General features: G+C 54.7%; 1 protein-coding gene across 3 annotated transcripts in view; it reads right to left on the minus strand.

The window, feature by feature from the left end:
• Positions 1-256: 256 nt before the first annotated feature.
• The window catches only part of TRPV4 (transient receptor potential cation channel subfamily V member 4), a 38,820-nt gene continuing 22,561 nt past the window's right edge, over positions 257-16,515 (minus strand). For all 3 annotated transcript variants that reach the window (XM_025267479.2, XM_006052920.3, XM_044930050.1), the window contains 13 exons: positions 14,075-14,227; positions 13,200-13,340; positions 12,246-12,544; positions 11,251-11,430; positions 9,680-9,838; positions 9,376-9,468; positions 9,045-9,118; positions 7,761-7,926; positions 7,457-7,523; positions 5,337-5,653; positions 3,933-4,060; positions 1,606-1,727; positions 257-915 (listed from right to left, as the gene is read on the minus strand). In XM_025267479.2, the coding sequence (XP_025123264.1) occupies positions 758-915; positions 1,606-1,727; positions 3,933-4,060; positions 5,337-5,653; positions 7,457-7,523; positions 7,761-7,926; positions 9,045-9,118; positions 9,376-9,468; positions 9,680-9,838; positions 11,251-11,430; positions 12,246-12,544; positions 13,200-13,340; positions 14,075-14,227 (2,057 nt within the window). In that variant the 3' untranslated portion in view covers positions 257-757. The remainder of the gene's footprint in view (positions 916-1,605; positions 1,728-3,932; positions 4,061-5,336; positions 5,654-7,456; positions 7,524-7,760; positions 7,927-9,044; positions 9,119-9,375; positions 9,469-9,679; positions 9,839-11,250; positions 11,431-12,245; positions 12,545-13,199; positions 13,341-14,074; positions 14,228-16,515) is intronic.

The raw sequence follows: 16,515 nt of genomic DNA on the forward strand, positions 1-16,515 counted from the left end.
ATGCCTCCACCAGTACTCTCTTCTCCTCACTCCCTTCATCTCTACCTCCCCGTCACACCCCAAACTCACCCCCATCTCTCAGTCACCACCACCGCCCGAGTCCAGCCCCTCCAACCATCACCTGAACACTGCCTTGGTTGTAACTCCTGCCCCGGCTTCTTATCCCCACCCTACCCCCAACCACAGAGGTATCTCTTTGCTCACGGTCTCCCTGCTGTCTTCCCCCCATGCCTGCTACCACTGCCCCCACCATCTCTACCATCAATGAACATTTATTGAGCACCGACAATCCCAGACCCACCCAGGGCCCGGCCCCTCATCAGAGCCACCGCACTTCAGCCCAGGGCGGCCTGTGCAGCCGGCCCTGCACCTGGGACCAGGTCCTGGGGCCCCGGCTAGGCTCCAGTTCGGGGCTGGGGATTGGGCCACTTTCCTGAGAGCAGAGCAAATAAATAAATGAAGAGGCAGGGAGCTGAGTTCCGGTGGGCGGAGACCCTGGTGTCCCTTACTGTGACTCCATGGGAGTGAGGCAGGCGACCAGGCGTCCCGGGCCAGGGAGGCGGCGCAGGGGACGTGGGGTGCAGGCAGGAGCCTGGAGACCAGAGGGTCCTGGGGCCTCCCCGGGATGTGCCCGGCCCTCACCTCTGGGGGGTCGAAGGAGGGTACGGGGCGGGGCACACCCCGGTAGGGGGCACCTCTGAAATGCAGCTGGACTGAAAATGGGCAGCGGAGAGGACCTTGCTCCTGCCTGCCGGCCCTAGAGCGGGGCATCGTCAGTCCTCCACTTGGGGGGGTAACTCTGCCGGTGGCCGTCGCAGCTGGGGTTCCCCACGTTGTCCAGAGGCACCACCACCTCATCCGGGTTGGAGTTCTTGTTGAGCTCCACCACACGGGGCACCACCGAGGACCAGCGATCTGCAGTGAGAGCGGTGGAGGGCAGGGTGAGGGTGGCCAGAGAGCGCATGAGCCTGTGTATTGCGCGCCTTTGATGTCCCACGCACTCAGCAGTGGGCGAAAGGAAAAGGAAAGTGAAGTCGCTCAGTTGTGTCCAACTCTTTGTGAACCCATGGACTGCAGCCAACCAGGCTCCTCCGTCCTTGGGATTTTCCAGATAAGAGTACTGGAGTGGGTTGCTATTTCCTTCTCCAGGGGATCTTCCCGACCCAGAGATAGAACCCGAGTCTCCGGCATTATAGGTAGACACTTTACTGTCTGAGCCACCAGGGAAGTCAGTGCTCTAAAGGGGGAGGTATATTATCCCCGTTTTACAGAGGTGGCAAATGGGGCTCAGAGAGGTCATGGAGCCCGCCTCGGAACACAAAGGAGTAAAAGAAAGAATCAGGATTCAAGCCGGGGTCAGGAGGCCTGCGAGCCCAAGGCCTCCCGACTGTGGTCGGCTGAGTGGAAGAGCCCAGGCTTTCACTGGCAGTAGAGGAAGCTTGGCGGCCAGCTCCACCCTCCCATTCTACAGACGTGAATACTGAGTCCCAGGGAAGGGACAGGACTGCTCCAAACAAAACAGTGCTGAGGAAGACCAGGGCTCCCGCTCTGTGTCCCTCAGTCTCCCCCACACCTCCCCTGACCGCCCCCCCCACCACAACTCACCCCTCCGGAGGCGGCCCACGGTGTGTGAGAAGCCGTAGTACTGGTAGTTCTCGTTCTTGCCGGGGTCCTCGTTAATGATGCCCAAGTTCTGGTTCCAGTGAGACCAGTTCACCTCGTCCACCCTGGTGGGGCCACAGCAGACAGAGGGTCAAGGAGAGCCCCCTTGCCCAGAGAAGGCACCCCTTCCCCACCCCCAGGCAGCCTCTAAGCTCCAGCCTTCCAGCACACCCTCCTGCTTTTTTTTATTCTTTTTTTAAATTAAAAAAAAAAGTTATTATTATTTATTTATTTGGCTGCACCTGGTCTTAGTTGCAGCACTTGGGATCTAGTTCCCCAACCAGGGATTGAACCCAGGTCCCTGCACTGGGACCGTAGAGTCTTTGCCACTAGACCACCAGGAAAGTCCTTGGTTTTTTGTTTTGTTTTGTTTTGTTTAAATTTCTGATAATATATATAGACAGATAGATAAAACATAAAATTTCCTATTTCACTTCTTTTTTTTTTTTTTTGGCTTCTATATTTGGCTTGCAGGATCTCAGTTCCCTACCCAGGGGTGGAACCCGGGACCCGGCAGTGAAAGCTTGGAGTCCTAACCCTGGGCCGCCTGGGAGGTCCGTCACCCACTTTAGAGTGTACAAATCGGGGCATTAAGTACATTCCTAAGATTGTGCAACCATCACCACCACCTAGTTCCAAAACCTTTTCATCACCCCAAACAGGAATTCTGTGCCTGTTAAGCAGTAACTCCCCATTCCCTCCCCACCAGCCCCGGCAACCTCTGTTCCACTTTCTGTCTCTGGATTTATCTATTCTGGACATGTTGTGTTAAGTAGCATCATTCAGTACGTGGCCTCTGTGTCTGGCTGCTTTCACTTAGCATCAGGTTTTCAAGATCCATCCACGATGTAGCCTGCATCAGTACTGCATTCCTTTTTGTGGCTAAAGAGTCTCCCATTGCCTGCAAAGACCTTATTTGTATGGCTATATTCCATTCATCTGTGGATGGACATCCTCTTTCTTGATATTCTCACTCTTATTATTGAGACACCCTCATAAAGTCAGGTTATAGGGCCCAAATGGGCTCGAGATAATTTTTACTGTTTTAAAATATTTATTCGGCTGCATTGGGTCTTAGTTGTGGCACGTGGGATATGTGATCTTCTTTGCGGCATGCAGGATCTATAGCTGTGGCAGGCAGGATCTTGTTCCTGGACCAGGGATCCAACCCGGGCCCCCTGCATTGGGAATGAGGAGTCTTAGCCACTGGACCACCAGGCAAGTCCCAATTTTTACTTTCTAAAATTCTTTTTAGTTATTTTAATTCAATTTCCGTTTTTGGGGGGCAACTGCTATGAGTCAGGACCCAGCAAGGAAGATACATCCTTTGCGCCCATTTTACAGATGAGGAAACTGAGGCTTGTTGCACTATTCGTCCAAGGTCACAAAGGTGTTAAATCACAGTCGAGACTTGAACTTTGGATCCAAAACAGGGCTGTGAGGTGGGGGCTGTCATAGTGCAAACTGACTTTGCCTGATTCCAAGCATGATGCTGATGCTCCATGCTGGCAACCACGTTACAAAGAATGAGTCCTCGTTAAAGAAAAGATTCACCCAGGGCTTCTCCTAAGAAGCTGATATTCCCCATGCATCTGGGTAACATCCCAAGTCCTGGAAGCTGCTGATAACTCAGTTTCTCCATTTCAATCAAAGCCCTGAGGGGACTTCCCTGGTGGTCCAGTGGCTAAGTCCACACTCCCTATGCAGGGGGCCCGGGTTCGATCCCTGGTCAGGGAACTAGATCCCACGTGTAGCAACTAAGAGCTCCCATGCCACAACTAAAGATCCTGCAAGCCACAACTGAGGGATCGAAGACCCTGCAGGTCACAACTAAGACCCAGGGCAGCCAAATAAAATTTGATCTATTTAATTTTTTTTTAATAAATATTTAAAAAAAATCCAAGCCCTGAAACCCATTCCATTGTATCACCAATAGAGGGTGGTGCCATGCATTGCCTCTGAGTCTGCTTCCTCCAGCAAAGGAGAGAGCAGTAACACCAGCTGCTTCGGGGTGTCTGCCCCAATGTGCATTGGGGGCTGGCCAGGTACATCTCATGTGCCAACCTGTCTAATATGCACAGCTGGCCAACAGAGTGATGCTATCATTGTCCCCATTTCACAGATGAAAAAACTGAGGCTGAGAACTGAACCCACAGGATCAGGCAGTGGAACTGAGCTCCGGTCAGGCCCCTGGGGGCCTCAATGGCTCAGAAGTGGCAATGGGTAGAAAGCACAAGGAGGCCCGGTGGTCTCGCCCAACCCGGCCTCACCTGAAGCACCACCTGCGGTCTGGAGTGCCGTCCGAGCTCTTGCCCACGGTCACCATTTCGCCGGAGCGGAAGGCCTTCCTCAGGAACACGGGGAAGGAGCGCTCGATGTCCAGGATGGTGGTGGCCCACTTGGGGAGAGAGGGTGGGCGGGCGGCGCGTGAGCCGCGCCCGGCCTTGCCTAACTGTTCTCAAGGCAGGAATGACGCAGAGAACCAGGCTTTCTAGCTCCCACCACTCCTGCGTTAAAGACTCAAATACCTCCAGGCGCCTGGCCGGAGAAAATGAATGAAGGGTCAGCAGCCTGTGCCCCAGGACACCAGGTGTCCCCTCAGTGCTGGGCATCCCCAGGGAGGGGTGGGGACTGGGGCAGACCAGGGGGTGCAGGAGACCCCCACCCCGTGTGAAGGGGGCAGCCACCTCTCATTCATCCAGGAATGTGGGCCCGCCTGCAAGGCTTCCAACTTTTCAAGAAAGGCCAGAAATCTGGATTTTTCTATGAAATCTCTCAATTAAAATTTTTTCCCATTAAGTTTTTAAAAAATATATAGTGATGCAGAAAACAAATAAATCTTTGCTGGTCAAATCTAGTCCACGGGCTGCAAGTTGGCATGTTACAAGTTACATCCAGCAGGGAAACTGAGGCCCGAGGGAGAAAGTGGTAGAGATAAAGGGTAAGAGCAGGTCCGATGGTCCCCTGAGACCCAGACCTCTGGGGAGGACCTTGTGGAGTTGTTTTTCTTCACTGCGCCATTTCCTGAAAATGTGCCAAGTCCCGGTAAGTGTGGGTGCTGCCTTCCCGGGCCTCGTGGTAAGGCTGTTTATCGGGAACCCGGGTTCTTGAACTGCCTGCAGCCAGGCAGGCAGTCACACCCTCCCCCCAGGCCCTCTGCTCCCTAGGCTTGCACGGAAACCTGCGGGAAACAAAGGCAGCAGCTCCCCAGCGCATCCACACCCAACACATCTGCCTGGGGTTGGGGGGGCAGGGAGAGTGGGCAGCCCCTCTGATGACGAAGCTGATGCTTCCCGGCTCTGGGGTGGCCTGCTCCCATGCCAGCCTGGTGTCTTGGGCCCGGCTGGGGCACAGAAGCTGCCCATGGGCTCCGTGCGGAACCCCCACTGAAATGTGAGGCTTTCTGAGTATTTCCGGTGCCCAGAGCGCTTCCTCCCTGGAGCTGGGGGGATTGCATCCCATGAATGGGACCACAAGGGAAGCTGAGCTGCAGAAGCCACCGGAAATGCGCTACGTGGCTCTGGGAAACAGACCTGCAGGCTTTATTCGTGCCCATTAAACAGACTGGGAAGTGGAGACGGAACGGGGTGGTGCGGCTCGTCCAGAGCGCCAGGCCGAGGAGGTGCAGCAGGCCAGGTGGCCCCGGGGCAGAGTGGCCAGCGGGGCGGGCTCACCTGCAGCTTCCAGATGTGCTTGCTCTCCTTGGACACCTGGCCCACTGTCTCCCCCATGAGGGCGATGAGCATGTTAAGGAGCAGCACGAATGTGAGGATGATGTACGTGACCAGCAGGATGATGAAGACCACGGGGTACTTGGTGCTGCTCAGCATCTCCAGGTCGCCCATGCCGATGGTGAGCTTGAAGAGGTCCAGGAGGAAGGTGCTGAAGGTCTCACTGTCGCGGCATGAGGGGTAGGTGGGCACTGTGCAGTTGGCGTGGTCCTCATCGCACACCTTCAAGTTGGCACACGGGTTCAGGAGCGAGACCAGGGCTGCGGGAGGGACGGCAGTGACGGTCACGGAGGGTGAGAGGTAGGGAGGCCCCTTCCCATTTGATGGAGGGAAACACTGAGGCCTGGGGAGGGCGGGGAGGCTGGCCCAAGGTCACCCAGAGTGGAAGCCAAGCCAGTGGTTGAATCTGGGTCCTCCTGCACGCAAAGCCTTTGCTCTTTCCACAAACTCTTATTAACAAGAAAGAGGGTCCCAGGACTCAGTCTAGTGGTTCTCAACCGGGGATAATTTGTCCCCCAGGGCACCTTTGGCAGGTTTAGAGACATTTTTGGTGTCACAATTGGAGAAGGGACACTACGGGCACCTATTGGGTCAAGACCAGGGATGCCGCCAAACATGTCACCATGTACAGGACAGTCCCCACCACAGAGAACTGTCTGACCCCAAATGTCAACGGTGCTAAGGCTAGGAGAACCTCAGTGAGCTGACTGTTCTTAGAGGTCTTGGGAGTCTGGGATGCCAGCATTCCAGGGGCAGACTCACTCTCGTGTTCCTGTTTCCCAGCTCACAGCAGCACAGAAAGGAAGGGAGGAAGGTGAAACCAGGCACCAGCTTTGACTGCCCCTAGAGCTATGCTCACTACGGCCGTAACCCCCTCCAGACATCAGCTAACTGTGGTGCACATCCCTTCCCATGAAGCCCAGATGAAGCCTCCGAGTCCTGTTCCCTTTTGGATCCTGGGCGTTGGATGGCCGGTCACCCGCCCCTTGGGGACCAGCCCGACAGCTTGATTACCTGCCCCAACCCTGGTCCTGCCCCTATGTGCCACTGAGCTCCCAAGGCATCATAACATCAAGGATACAGCCTAGTAGAGGCTTTGTAGCTCCTGCCACCAAGATGGTAGAGTCTATTTCCACACTCTTTGATTTTTACTCTTTTTATTTTTTGGCTGTTCGCATGATGTATAGGATCTTAGTTCCCAGACCAGGGATTGAAGCCAGGTCCCCTGTAGTGGAAGCGCTAAGTCTTAACCACTGGACCACCAGGGAATTCCCCTGTTTCCCCACTCTTTGAATCAGGCTGAGGCTTGCTTTGGCCAATAAGGTGAGAGAGACAGTGATGCTGTGCCAGTCAGTGACCTCGAACACTTCTGCTCACATCTGGGAACCCTCAGACCACCGTGTGACCAAGTCCAAGCTAGCTGGCTAGAGATGAGTGACCCCGAGGAAGACAGCAAAGTCACTCCCAATGGAGGCCAGCCCTAGCTACACTAGTCAGCTGCAGCCAATCCGCCAGCGAACACAGACACGGGAGCCCAAATCTGGCCCAGGTCAGCACAAGCACCCAGCAGACCCATGGACTTGAGCATAATAATAAATGGTGGCTGTTTGGGGGTCTTCCCTGGAGGTTAAGACTCCATGTTTCCACTTTAGGGGGCACAGGTTCAATCCCTGGTTGGGGAACTAAGATCCCACATGCTGCAGGACATAGCCAAAAATAAAAAGGGTGGTTGTTTAAAGTCACTAAGTTTTTGGGCGGCTTCTTTTGTCACAGTAGCTAAGATGACAGTTTTACCGTTTCCTAGCTTTTGAACTTGGGCACGTTATTTAACCTTACTTAATCTAAGCCTCAGTTTCCTTAATTGTAAAAGGTCATAAGAAACGCACTTCCCTTATAGACTTGTTGGGAGGATTAAACGAGGCAGGGATGGGAGAGGACTTGGCTCAATGCCAGGCACACAATGAGAACCCTACAAATGCTGGATATTCTCCTCCAGACACCATGGCGGCGGCTCCAGCCCCGGTGCCACCCCCGCCAGGCCCGCCTGGGCACCCGGGGCTCACCTGACGCGTAGCCGATCATGAAGAGCAAGTAGACCAGCAGGAAGCGGAAAAGGTCTTTGAAGAGGATCTAGACACCCCGGTGGGAATAGGAGGCAGAGATGAGATACGTGGTTTCTCGCTTTCCCAGCTCCTCATCCCACACCTTCTCTCCAGCTCCACCCTGCCCCGCCCCATGTCCAGGCCCTGCCCGCTGCCCCCACACCACCCCGCAGCCTCGGGGCCAGCAGCACTCTCTGTGCACATGTGGTGTGTGTGGCTCCCTCCAAGGACGCACAAAGCCCAGGGGGAACCGCCTGCCCCATACCTTCTGGATCATGATGCTATAGGTCCCAGTCAGCTTCAGCCCGCGGGTGAAGTAAAGGGCGTTCATCCAGCCCAGGACCAAGGCAAAGACCATGACGGCCAGGTACGCCTCGATCCCCGCCAGGTAGAGGGCCGCTGAGACAATCACCAGCACGGAGTAGATGAAGCTACAGGGCAGCAGAGGGCACGAGAGGAGCCAGAGGGGAGAGGGGGAAATGAGACCCTGGACAGGGAGGCAGGCCCCCAAGCCCTGTAGGTACTAGGGCATCCCAACGACACCCAGAAGAGAGACCATGAGACCATGTGGCTTCCTGGGGTTCCCCAGCATCCTGATAACCAGAATCCTCAGTTAACTGGCAACTAGGCCTCCCTGGTGGCCCAGTGGTTAGGAAGGCGCCTGCCAATGCAGAGGACACGGGTTCAATCCCTGGTCCAGGAAGATGCCACGGGGCAATTAAGCCTGTGTGCCACAGCTTCTGAGCCTGTGCTCCACAACCAGAGAAGCCACCGCAAGGAAAAGCCCGCACACCACGAGAGAGTAGCCCCTGCTCGCCGCAGCCAGAGAGCCTGCATGCAGCAACGCAGACCCAGCGCAGCCAAAAAATTAAATAAATAATTGCTTAACAAAGTTAATTGCCAACCGATGTGTGTGTAATTGTCCTGGGGCCCTACCAGATCCCAAAGTGATGTCCTTTGTAGTTGCTAGAGGAAGATTCAGTAGTTCTCAGTGGAGATTTTGTGGCTAAGTGAAATTTTTTTTTTTGCCCTACCATGTGACATGTGAGATCCTAGTTCCCCGGCCAGGGATCAAACTGTGCAACCTACAGTGGAAGCGTGGAGTCCTACCGCCCAGAATTTTCATTGTTCTCTAACTCTAGGAAAAAGGGAAAATATGTAACACACATGCAGCAATCCATCCTGTGCCCCAGGCAGACATCATTAATCAATCCCAGCACTCTTTCCCACTGAACACAGACACAGCCTTAAGATTCTTAACATGGGCACTCCTGGCAGACATTAGCAATCAATCACAAGTGTAAGAGGTTAAATTTATTTCTACCCATGGTGTATATAGTGATAACTCTCTAGCAACCAGAATCTTGCTTTAACCAGAGGACTCTTTTACTTGACAATGGCCTGACTTTGGGCTACAGTAGCTGATCAGGCTGGGTGAGTTCACTCCTAATAAGAGTCACACACACCCCCTACCACCAAACCTCGAGGATGTCCCTCCCAACCCCACCTTCCTCACCCAGAAGCTGCCACCCCAGGGACCTCTACTCACTAGAGTAGCTGGAAGGAGCCATCGATGAAGAGAGAGTTCACTCCAGGGCATTTCTTCATGAACAAGTCTTTGATCTGAAGGAGGGGACGGGATGGGTGAGAGAGATGGAATCAGCAGAAGCGTGGAGCAGACAGTGGAGTGAAGAGAGGTGGAGGGGGACTTCCCTGAAGGTCCAGTGGTTAAGACTCGGCATTCCCAATGCTGGGGGCATGGGTCTGAGCCCTGGTGGGGAAGCTCCCCGTGCCACGGGGTGTGGCCAAACATTAAACAGATTAAAGAGGTGGAGAGAGAGGTGGGTCCAGGCAGGGTAAGGCTGGGGCCAAGTGCTCACGTTGGTGAAAAAGAACAGGATCCCAGTGAAGAGCGTGATGATCTCGCCGGCCAGCCTCAGGTAGTCCATTGTGGTGCGGTAAGGGTATGGCGGCTGGGGGGCAAGAGGCACGCAAGTCCTCACCCAGCCCCTCCAAATCCAGATGTTCCCCAACATCCCAGCCTCTGGGTCCATGGAGCCTCCTCCTTCACCCTCCTCCCCCTGGGCGTGGGGGCGCCTTCCCACCCTGTTCCAAGCCTTCTCCAGCCCCTCCCACAGGGGGCCCAGCTGTGCCCCAGCTCCTGTGGCCCTCGCGGCCACTCACAGTGCCCTCGAGAGGCTGGTAGTAGGCGGTGAGGGTGAAGACGACCATGGCACACAGATAGGAGACCACGTTGATGTAGAAGGAGACGGCCCCGAACTTCCGCCACTTGTCCCGCAGTAGTTCGTTGATGGGCTCCACGGCCAGCATCTCATGGCGGTTCTGTGGGGGAGCAGGGTGGGCAGGGGGTGGGCAGGCTGACTCCAGTGTGCCTTCCCCCACCCTCTGCCCCAAGAGCTCGTTCTCCTCCTGACCCATTCTTCAGACACCCAGACTTCTGGGCTCAGCATTTGAGGCTCTGCCCAGTTCTGTCCCAACTTACCTTTCTAGCCTGTTCTAGACACACAGAACCCAGAGCTAGAAAGCTCCTGAAAGAACATCTATTCCTATGGTCCCCAAACTCTAATCAGTGGAAGTTGCCAAGTTGCTGGCACCAAAATCACCTATGGAGCTTGTTAAAAAACATAAATCCCTGGGGACTTTCCTGGCAGTCCAGTAGTTTAGACTCCGAACTCCCAAGGCAGGGGGCACGAATTAGATTCCCTGGTCAGGGAACTAAGTTCCTGCATGCTGCAGCCAAAAAATTTTTAGTGCAAATAAATAAATAAACCCCTGGGTTTCAACCTCAGACATTCTGATTCAGGAAGTGGGAACTGGGAAATTTAGCCCCAGGATGATAAATACTTGACTCACCACAATTTTCCAAGTCTGAACCCAGGACAGACAGCAATAATTGAGTCCCACACAATAGTTCTCTATACAGTTTCCTGGGCAGACACTACCAATCAATCAGAGTTTGCAGCCGAGATGCTAAAACTTACCACCACCCCCAGTTTAAATCAGGTTGGTCACTGATTTGAAAGATGAGGGAAGTGAGCTCCAGTATGAGAAGGCATCTGTCCAAACTCACAGAGCTGGGGCTAGAAGGAAGACCTTCTGTATGCAGGCCCCAGGGCTTTCTGCCCCATTTGTGCAGCATCCTGTCTCTTTAAGGACTTGAGTTTCTTTATCATCAAGGATATGTGCACTGATGTAGCCACAAAGATGCCACTGCAATGTTATTCCTGATAGTTAAGTGCAGAAACAAACTCAAATGACCAAGAATAGAGGAATGGTTAATTAGAATGTGGTACATTTCCACGCAGCAATGATACTGCAGAAGAATATTTAATGGTGCAGAACGATGTTCATAAAATACTGCTAAGTTAAAAAAAGAGCTTTTAAAAACTTCATATAACAAATGCTAATGATAATAGCTGACACATAATGTTTACTCTGCGCCCGGCTGTTCATTTGGTCCCCCCAGCAACCCAATGGGAAATGCTCTATTTTTATCTGCATGGTACCAAAGAGGAAGCTGGGACTCAGAGAGATTGGGGAGTTTGTCCTGAGTCACACAGCATGTCACTTACAGCGCCAGGCTCCTAAGCCAGTCCTGCGTGCCCCTGAAGTCTGACCCTAACAATCCTGCCATTCCCGCCCTTGCCAGATGCCATTCTGGGCACTCAGTTGGCCTCTTCTATTGCACCCAGTCCACAAACTCACTGCTCTGGCCCCTCCTGCCCTGCGCCCACCTCGATCTTGCTGTTGTACACCAGGATCTCCAGCACAGAGGTCTCCTCCCCACATGTGTCCAGGGAGGAGAGGTCGTAGAGCGAGGAGTACACCGGCCCGTAGGCCCAGTCCTTGAACTTGCGCGACAGGTGCCTGGTGTCCTCATCTGTCACCTCCCGACGGATGATGTGTTGGAAGATCTGTGTGGGAGGAGTAGGATCAGGGGGTTTTGGGGGGCCGTGGGCAGGGGTACTGCCGCGGGGCCACTCACATGGGAGGGACTCCAGCAAATAGCACCTCCCCAGAGAGCAGGATGGGTGAGGGAAAACATTTACTGAGCACCTGCTGGATGCTTTCCTTACATCACCTGGTTTAATTCTTGCCCTCACCATCCTGTTTGACAGATGAGCTAATAGCATGCGTGCTAAGCTGCTTCAGTGGTTTCCGACTCTTTGTGACCCCATGGGCTGTAGCCTGCCAGGCTCCTCTGTCCATGGGATTCTCCAGACAAGAATACTGGAGTGGGTTGCCATTTCCTGCTCCAGGAGATCTTCCTGACCCAGGGATTGAACTCGTGTCTTCTGCACTGCAGGTGGATTCTTTACCGCCGAACGATCAGGGAAGCCCCCATGAGGAAACAGAGGTTCAGAGAAAAGGAGGATGTTCCCTGAGGCCACACAGCAGGTTAGGGGCTGAGCCACAACCCCGGCCATGGAGGGCAGAGGAGTACTGCAGGGCTACAGCTCTGGGGCGCAGCTCTCTGTCAGTGGCATGCCCTGGCTGGTGGGAGTGGGGCGGTGAGCATCCAGCAGGGTGGGATGAGCAGAGAGGCTCTGGGATGAAGTCGAACAGCCTTGCTGGACAATAGGGAGCCACAGCAAGTTCTTGAGCTAGAACTTCTGCACTCTGGGGTGGGCAGGATGGGAGGCGAATGTGCACATTAATAACACGCGTCAGCTGCAGCCTCCCTCGTGTGTGTGTGTGTGTGTGTACGGTGCCCCGGCCCCACACGCACCCCAATCTTGCCCGTCTTGGCAGCCATCATGAGGGGCGAGAGGCCGTCGTTGTTGAGCACGGCCTCCAGGTTGCTGTCGGGGAAGAGGCGGGCACACTTGAGCAGCAGCAGGTCGTACATCTTGGTGACGAACTTGGTGTTCTCGCGGGTGTTGTCGGCGATGGCCACCAGCGCGTGCAGCACCGTGTTGCCGCGCGAGTCCTGGCGCCGCATGTCCGCCTTCTTGTGCGGGTTCTCCGTCAGGTAGTTGACGATGTGGGGCTGGTTGGTGCAGGCAGCCAGCGACAGGGGCAGCTCACCTGCGGGGCAGGCAGTCGGGGGGCCGGGTCAGGGGCGGGGCCCTCCCCGGGGAGATGCCGTGACGATGGACACAGCGCCCACGGCCAATGTGAACCAGCCCTGGCCGACTGCAACCGTCTGGGGGCGATGTCCCCGGGGAGGCGGATGTGGCTATTTGAGGCCTGGCCACGTGACATGGAGGCTGTGAGGGACTCTTTGAGGAACTTTGTCCCTGAACCCCGAATAACATGTGTCTAAGCAGGGGTGAAATTTAAAATCTTTCCTGGGTCCAACTGGGCCATGGTAGTGATGCCATTTGGACCCTGCATCTGACCATCAGTGCCAGCTTAAGTCAGACCAGAGGATGCGAGTGATGAGGTGTGTTGGGGGGCGGAGGGGACAGCCCACCACAGCCCTCTGATCCCATTACGATGCCCACAGCACGGACGGGACAGCTGAGGCTCAGGCAAGCGAGGTGACGCTCCACTCCTCAAAGGTGAGACCTCAGTGACCAAGACCAACGAGGCGGCCTGTGCCCTGGGCTCCATCTGGGCCTGCGGTCAGCGCAGCCCTGGGTATCTGGGGAGGTGTCAGGACTGCCAGCACCACCGGGTACCCTCCGCGGCCCCCAGCTTCGGCTCCGTGTGCCCCAGCCCCCACCAGGCCCCTCCTCACCGAAGTAGAAGTAGCCGCCCTCGTCCTTGGGCTGGAAGAAGCGGCCCCGCGCCTGGGCATGGACGTCGGCTCCTTGGGCCACCAGCAGTTCCACGTAGTGTTTGCAGCGGCGTTCGATGGCGATGTGCAGGGCGGTCTGGCCTGGGAGTGGGTGGGGGACTGTCACTGGGGGGTGGGCGGGCGCACAGCCCTGACCAGGTGTGGGGGGCGCTGGGGCGCAGAAGGTGGAGATCCACCCCAGGGCAGCAAGGGACCTTCAGATGTTCCCGGACGTGGAGTCTCTGAGGCCTGAGGTCCCAGACCTGCTGCGTCACACCCGCAAGAGTTTAGGCTCACGGAATATCTGACTTGGAGGACCCCAAATGTGGAGACGTTGCAGACTCGTAAGAGCCTTTCACGCCAGAGGAAACAATGGCATCGTGGTCTAACAGGATTTGGGACACAAAATTCACAGCCTCTGAATCTGACATCCAGGAATGCGAAACGTCGAGGTGGATTCATGGATCTCAGAATTTCGACCCGGGGAGCTGGGCCTGGTGACACCTCTGCCTTTTCGAGCTGTTGGCTCACAGGACTGTTGTCACAAAGCCTCAGAGTCTCCAAACCAGAGCATCTTGGGTCCGGGATTCCAGGTTCACAGCGCCTTTGGCTCATTACATGCGAGAACCTTGGAACCTTCAATTCTGAAACTCAGAATTTAAAAGTTGGAAGGGGTAGTTATTGTTGTTCTTCAGTCCATTCGTTCATTCATTCGACAACTGGTTCCAGGACATGCTGGCACTCGTGGCCCAGGCTGAAATGAGGTGTTGCTGGGGGTGGGGAGGGGCTGGACAAGTGAAGAAGGAGCCCCTCTCCCGCCCGGCCCAGGGCCCTACCTCGGTAGTAGATGTCTCGGAAGGGCGAGTTGATGAATTCCCGCATGTTTCCCGTGCGCTCGGCGATGTCCAGAAGCACGGGGATGGTGTCGTTGCGGCCGTTGCTCAGATTCAGCAGGGCCTTGGGCAGGCAGGTCTTCCCGGTGGACGGTTCTGCGGGGAGACACGTCCAACAAGAGGAGTGCTCGGCCCGAGGCCCAAACTGCTGGGCAGCAGGGGACAGGGCACTGGGCAGGGAGCCAGAGGTCCTGGCTGTGTTCTCCTTCCTGAGCCCGGCCCCTATCTGCTCCCCAACCCCACCCCAGGGTACTAAGAAGGTCAAAGAAACTCAGAGGAGCAGAAGTTCTTTAAAACATGGGAAGCTGCAGCCTGTAGAGACATGGTACTTACCAAAGCATATTTGGAAGGACTTTTCTTAAATATGGACCATTTAAAATATATATATATTTATTTGTCTGCATTGGTTTATTTGCAGAAGCAGGATCTAGCTTCCTAACCAAGGATTAAACCCAGGCCCCCTTCTTTGGAAGACGTCCCTGGAGGGGATTTTTAAAAAATCAGATAAAAGGGGGGAATGCTGAGTTAATCAAAGCCAATTGCCGCCATGTCTTCACTACAGGACTTCTCAGAGCCTTTAATCTGGTAATGAGGTCTGGGAACCTCTAAAAACAGACCCAGGAGGCAGTCTTTGCTTGAACACAGATCCTTTACCCATGAAGCGGGTGCAGTAGCGCCCCTAGAGGGGAGGAGAGGGAGTGCAGCGTTTCCCGAAGTAGGGGCTGTGAGCCATAATAGACAGGAAACTATCTTAGAGGATTTGGGGGCTCCTGCAGAGGCAGCAATAAAAACAGCAAAAGCCCAAGTGTGCAAGGTGTCAGCCCCTTGTCAAATCTCTCCCGTGAAGTCAGTCTCCGTTTGGTACTAAGAGGTCTTTAACACCTCCCCCTAATGCTTACTAATGTCCCTTTGCAATTTTCTTTCCCTTGTATTAATTTTTATGGTGATGTGAGTGGATTTATATCTTTAAAAGAGAGAGTCAATGAAAAGAGAACTGGCTTTTAACCAGGCACAGGGCAACACAGCCCGATGCAGGAAGGGGCCCAGGAACGGGACAGGGAGTGGGAGAGGCAGTGGTGGGCTGAGGGGCTGGCTCTGGAGCCAGGATCCCTGGGGCTCACATCAGGCTTTGCTCCCCATTTCTGATTTGTGTGTGACCTTTTCTCCGCTTTCATTTCCTGTCTACATTGAGCCTATAAAGGGAAATCATAGGCTAATAGATAGCTGTTGATGAGCCCAGGACCAGGTAGACAGGCATTCTCAGTAAGTCATACGGTTGCAGTTATTATTCTACCAGAAATGCTTTCGAGACTCTCCTTAGATACCTGGAATCAGTGGAGAGAACGGGAAAAACCTGCGGACGCAGAGAGACCTGAATTCCAGTCCCACCGCCCCTAGGAGTGATGTTGCTCAAACCTCATTCTGGCTATTTCTTGCTACATCCCTGGCGCCCAGCCCAGTGTCAACAGCAGGTAACTATGTATTGAATAATAACAGACTTCAGCTTTCCATCTGCATAAGCTGGTGGGCGGGGGGGGGGGGGGGGGGGGGGGGGGGCGTGCCGAATGCTGGCCCAGGGCCCTGGGGAGTCTGCTCAGACCCACGAGCCTGGAGGTGGATCATTCCGTTTCCTAACTGACAGGGAATTAGAAAATTAGAATTGTCGCAACTCTCCATGCTGACCTCATCATCTTGCATTCCCCAAACCCCAACCCGGTCTGCACGTGTCCCCTTCTTAGACACTGGTGTCCCTAGCCAGCCTAAACCTCTGTCCCTCGCCTTCATCTTACCCTTGGCACACACCCTCTCCCCCAGTGAGTCCCCACCAGTTTCACCTGTTTCTCCAAGCCCTCCACCACTCTCCATCTCCATTGCCACCAACCTGGCCCAGCCAGCATCTCTCTCACATGCCCAGGACACCTGCCTGGTTTCCTCTGGACATCCTTGAATCCTGGAAAGCCTCTCTGGATATCCTTGAATCCACTTTCCACATAGCAACTGAGTTCAACTCTGGTCATGGTCAGCCACAGGGCCTTTGCACATGCTGATTTTTAACCTTCTCTCTAATCCTCCCCCACCTGTTTTTACCTGCTGCTGCTGCTGCTAAGTCGCTTCAGTCGTGTCCGACTCTGTGCGACCCCATAGACGGCAGCCCACCAGGCCCCGCCATCCCTGGGATTCTCCAGGCAAGAACACTGGAGTGGGTTGCCATTTCCTTCTCCAATGCATGAAAGTGAAAAGTGAAAGTGAAGTCGTGTCCAACTCTTAGCGACCCCATGGACTGCAGCCTACCAGGCTCCTCCATCCATGGGATTTTCCAGGCAAGAGTACTGGAGTGGGGCGCCATTGCCTTCTCCAGTTTTTACCTGGCTAACTCTAATTCA

This window comes from Bubalus bubalis, chromosome 17 (genome assembly GCF_019923935.1).
Source record: "Bubalus bubalis isolate 160015118507 breed Murrah chromosome 17, NDDB_SH_1, whole genome shotgun sequence".
NCBI classification, from domain to species: Eukaryota; Metazoa; Chordata; class Mammalia; order Artiodactyla; family Bovidae; genus Bubalus; species Bubalus bubalis.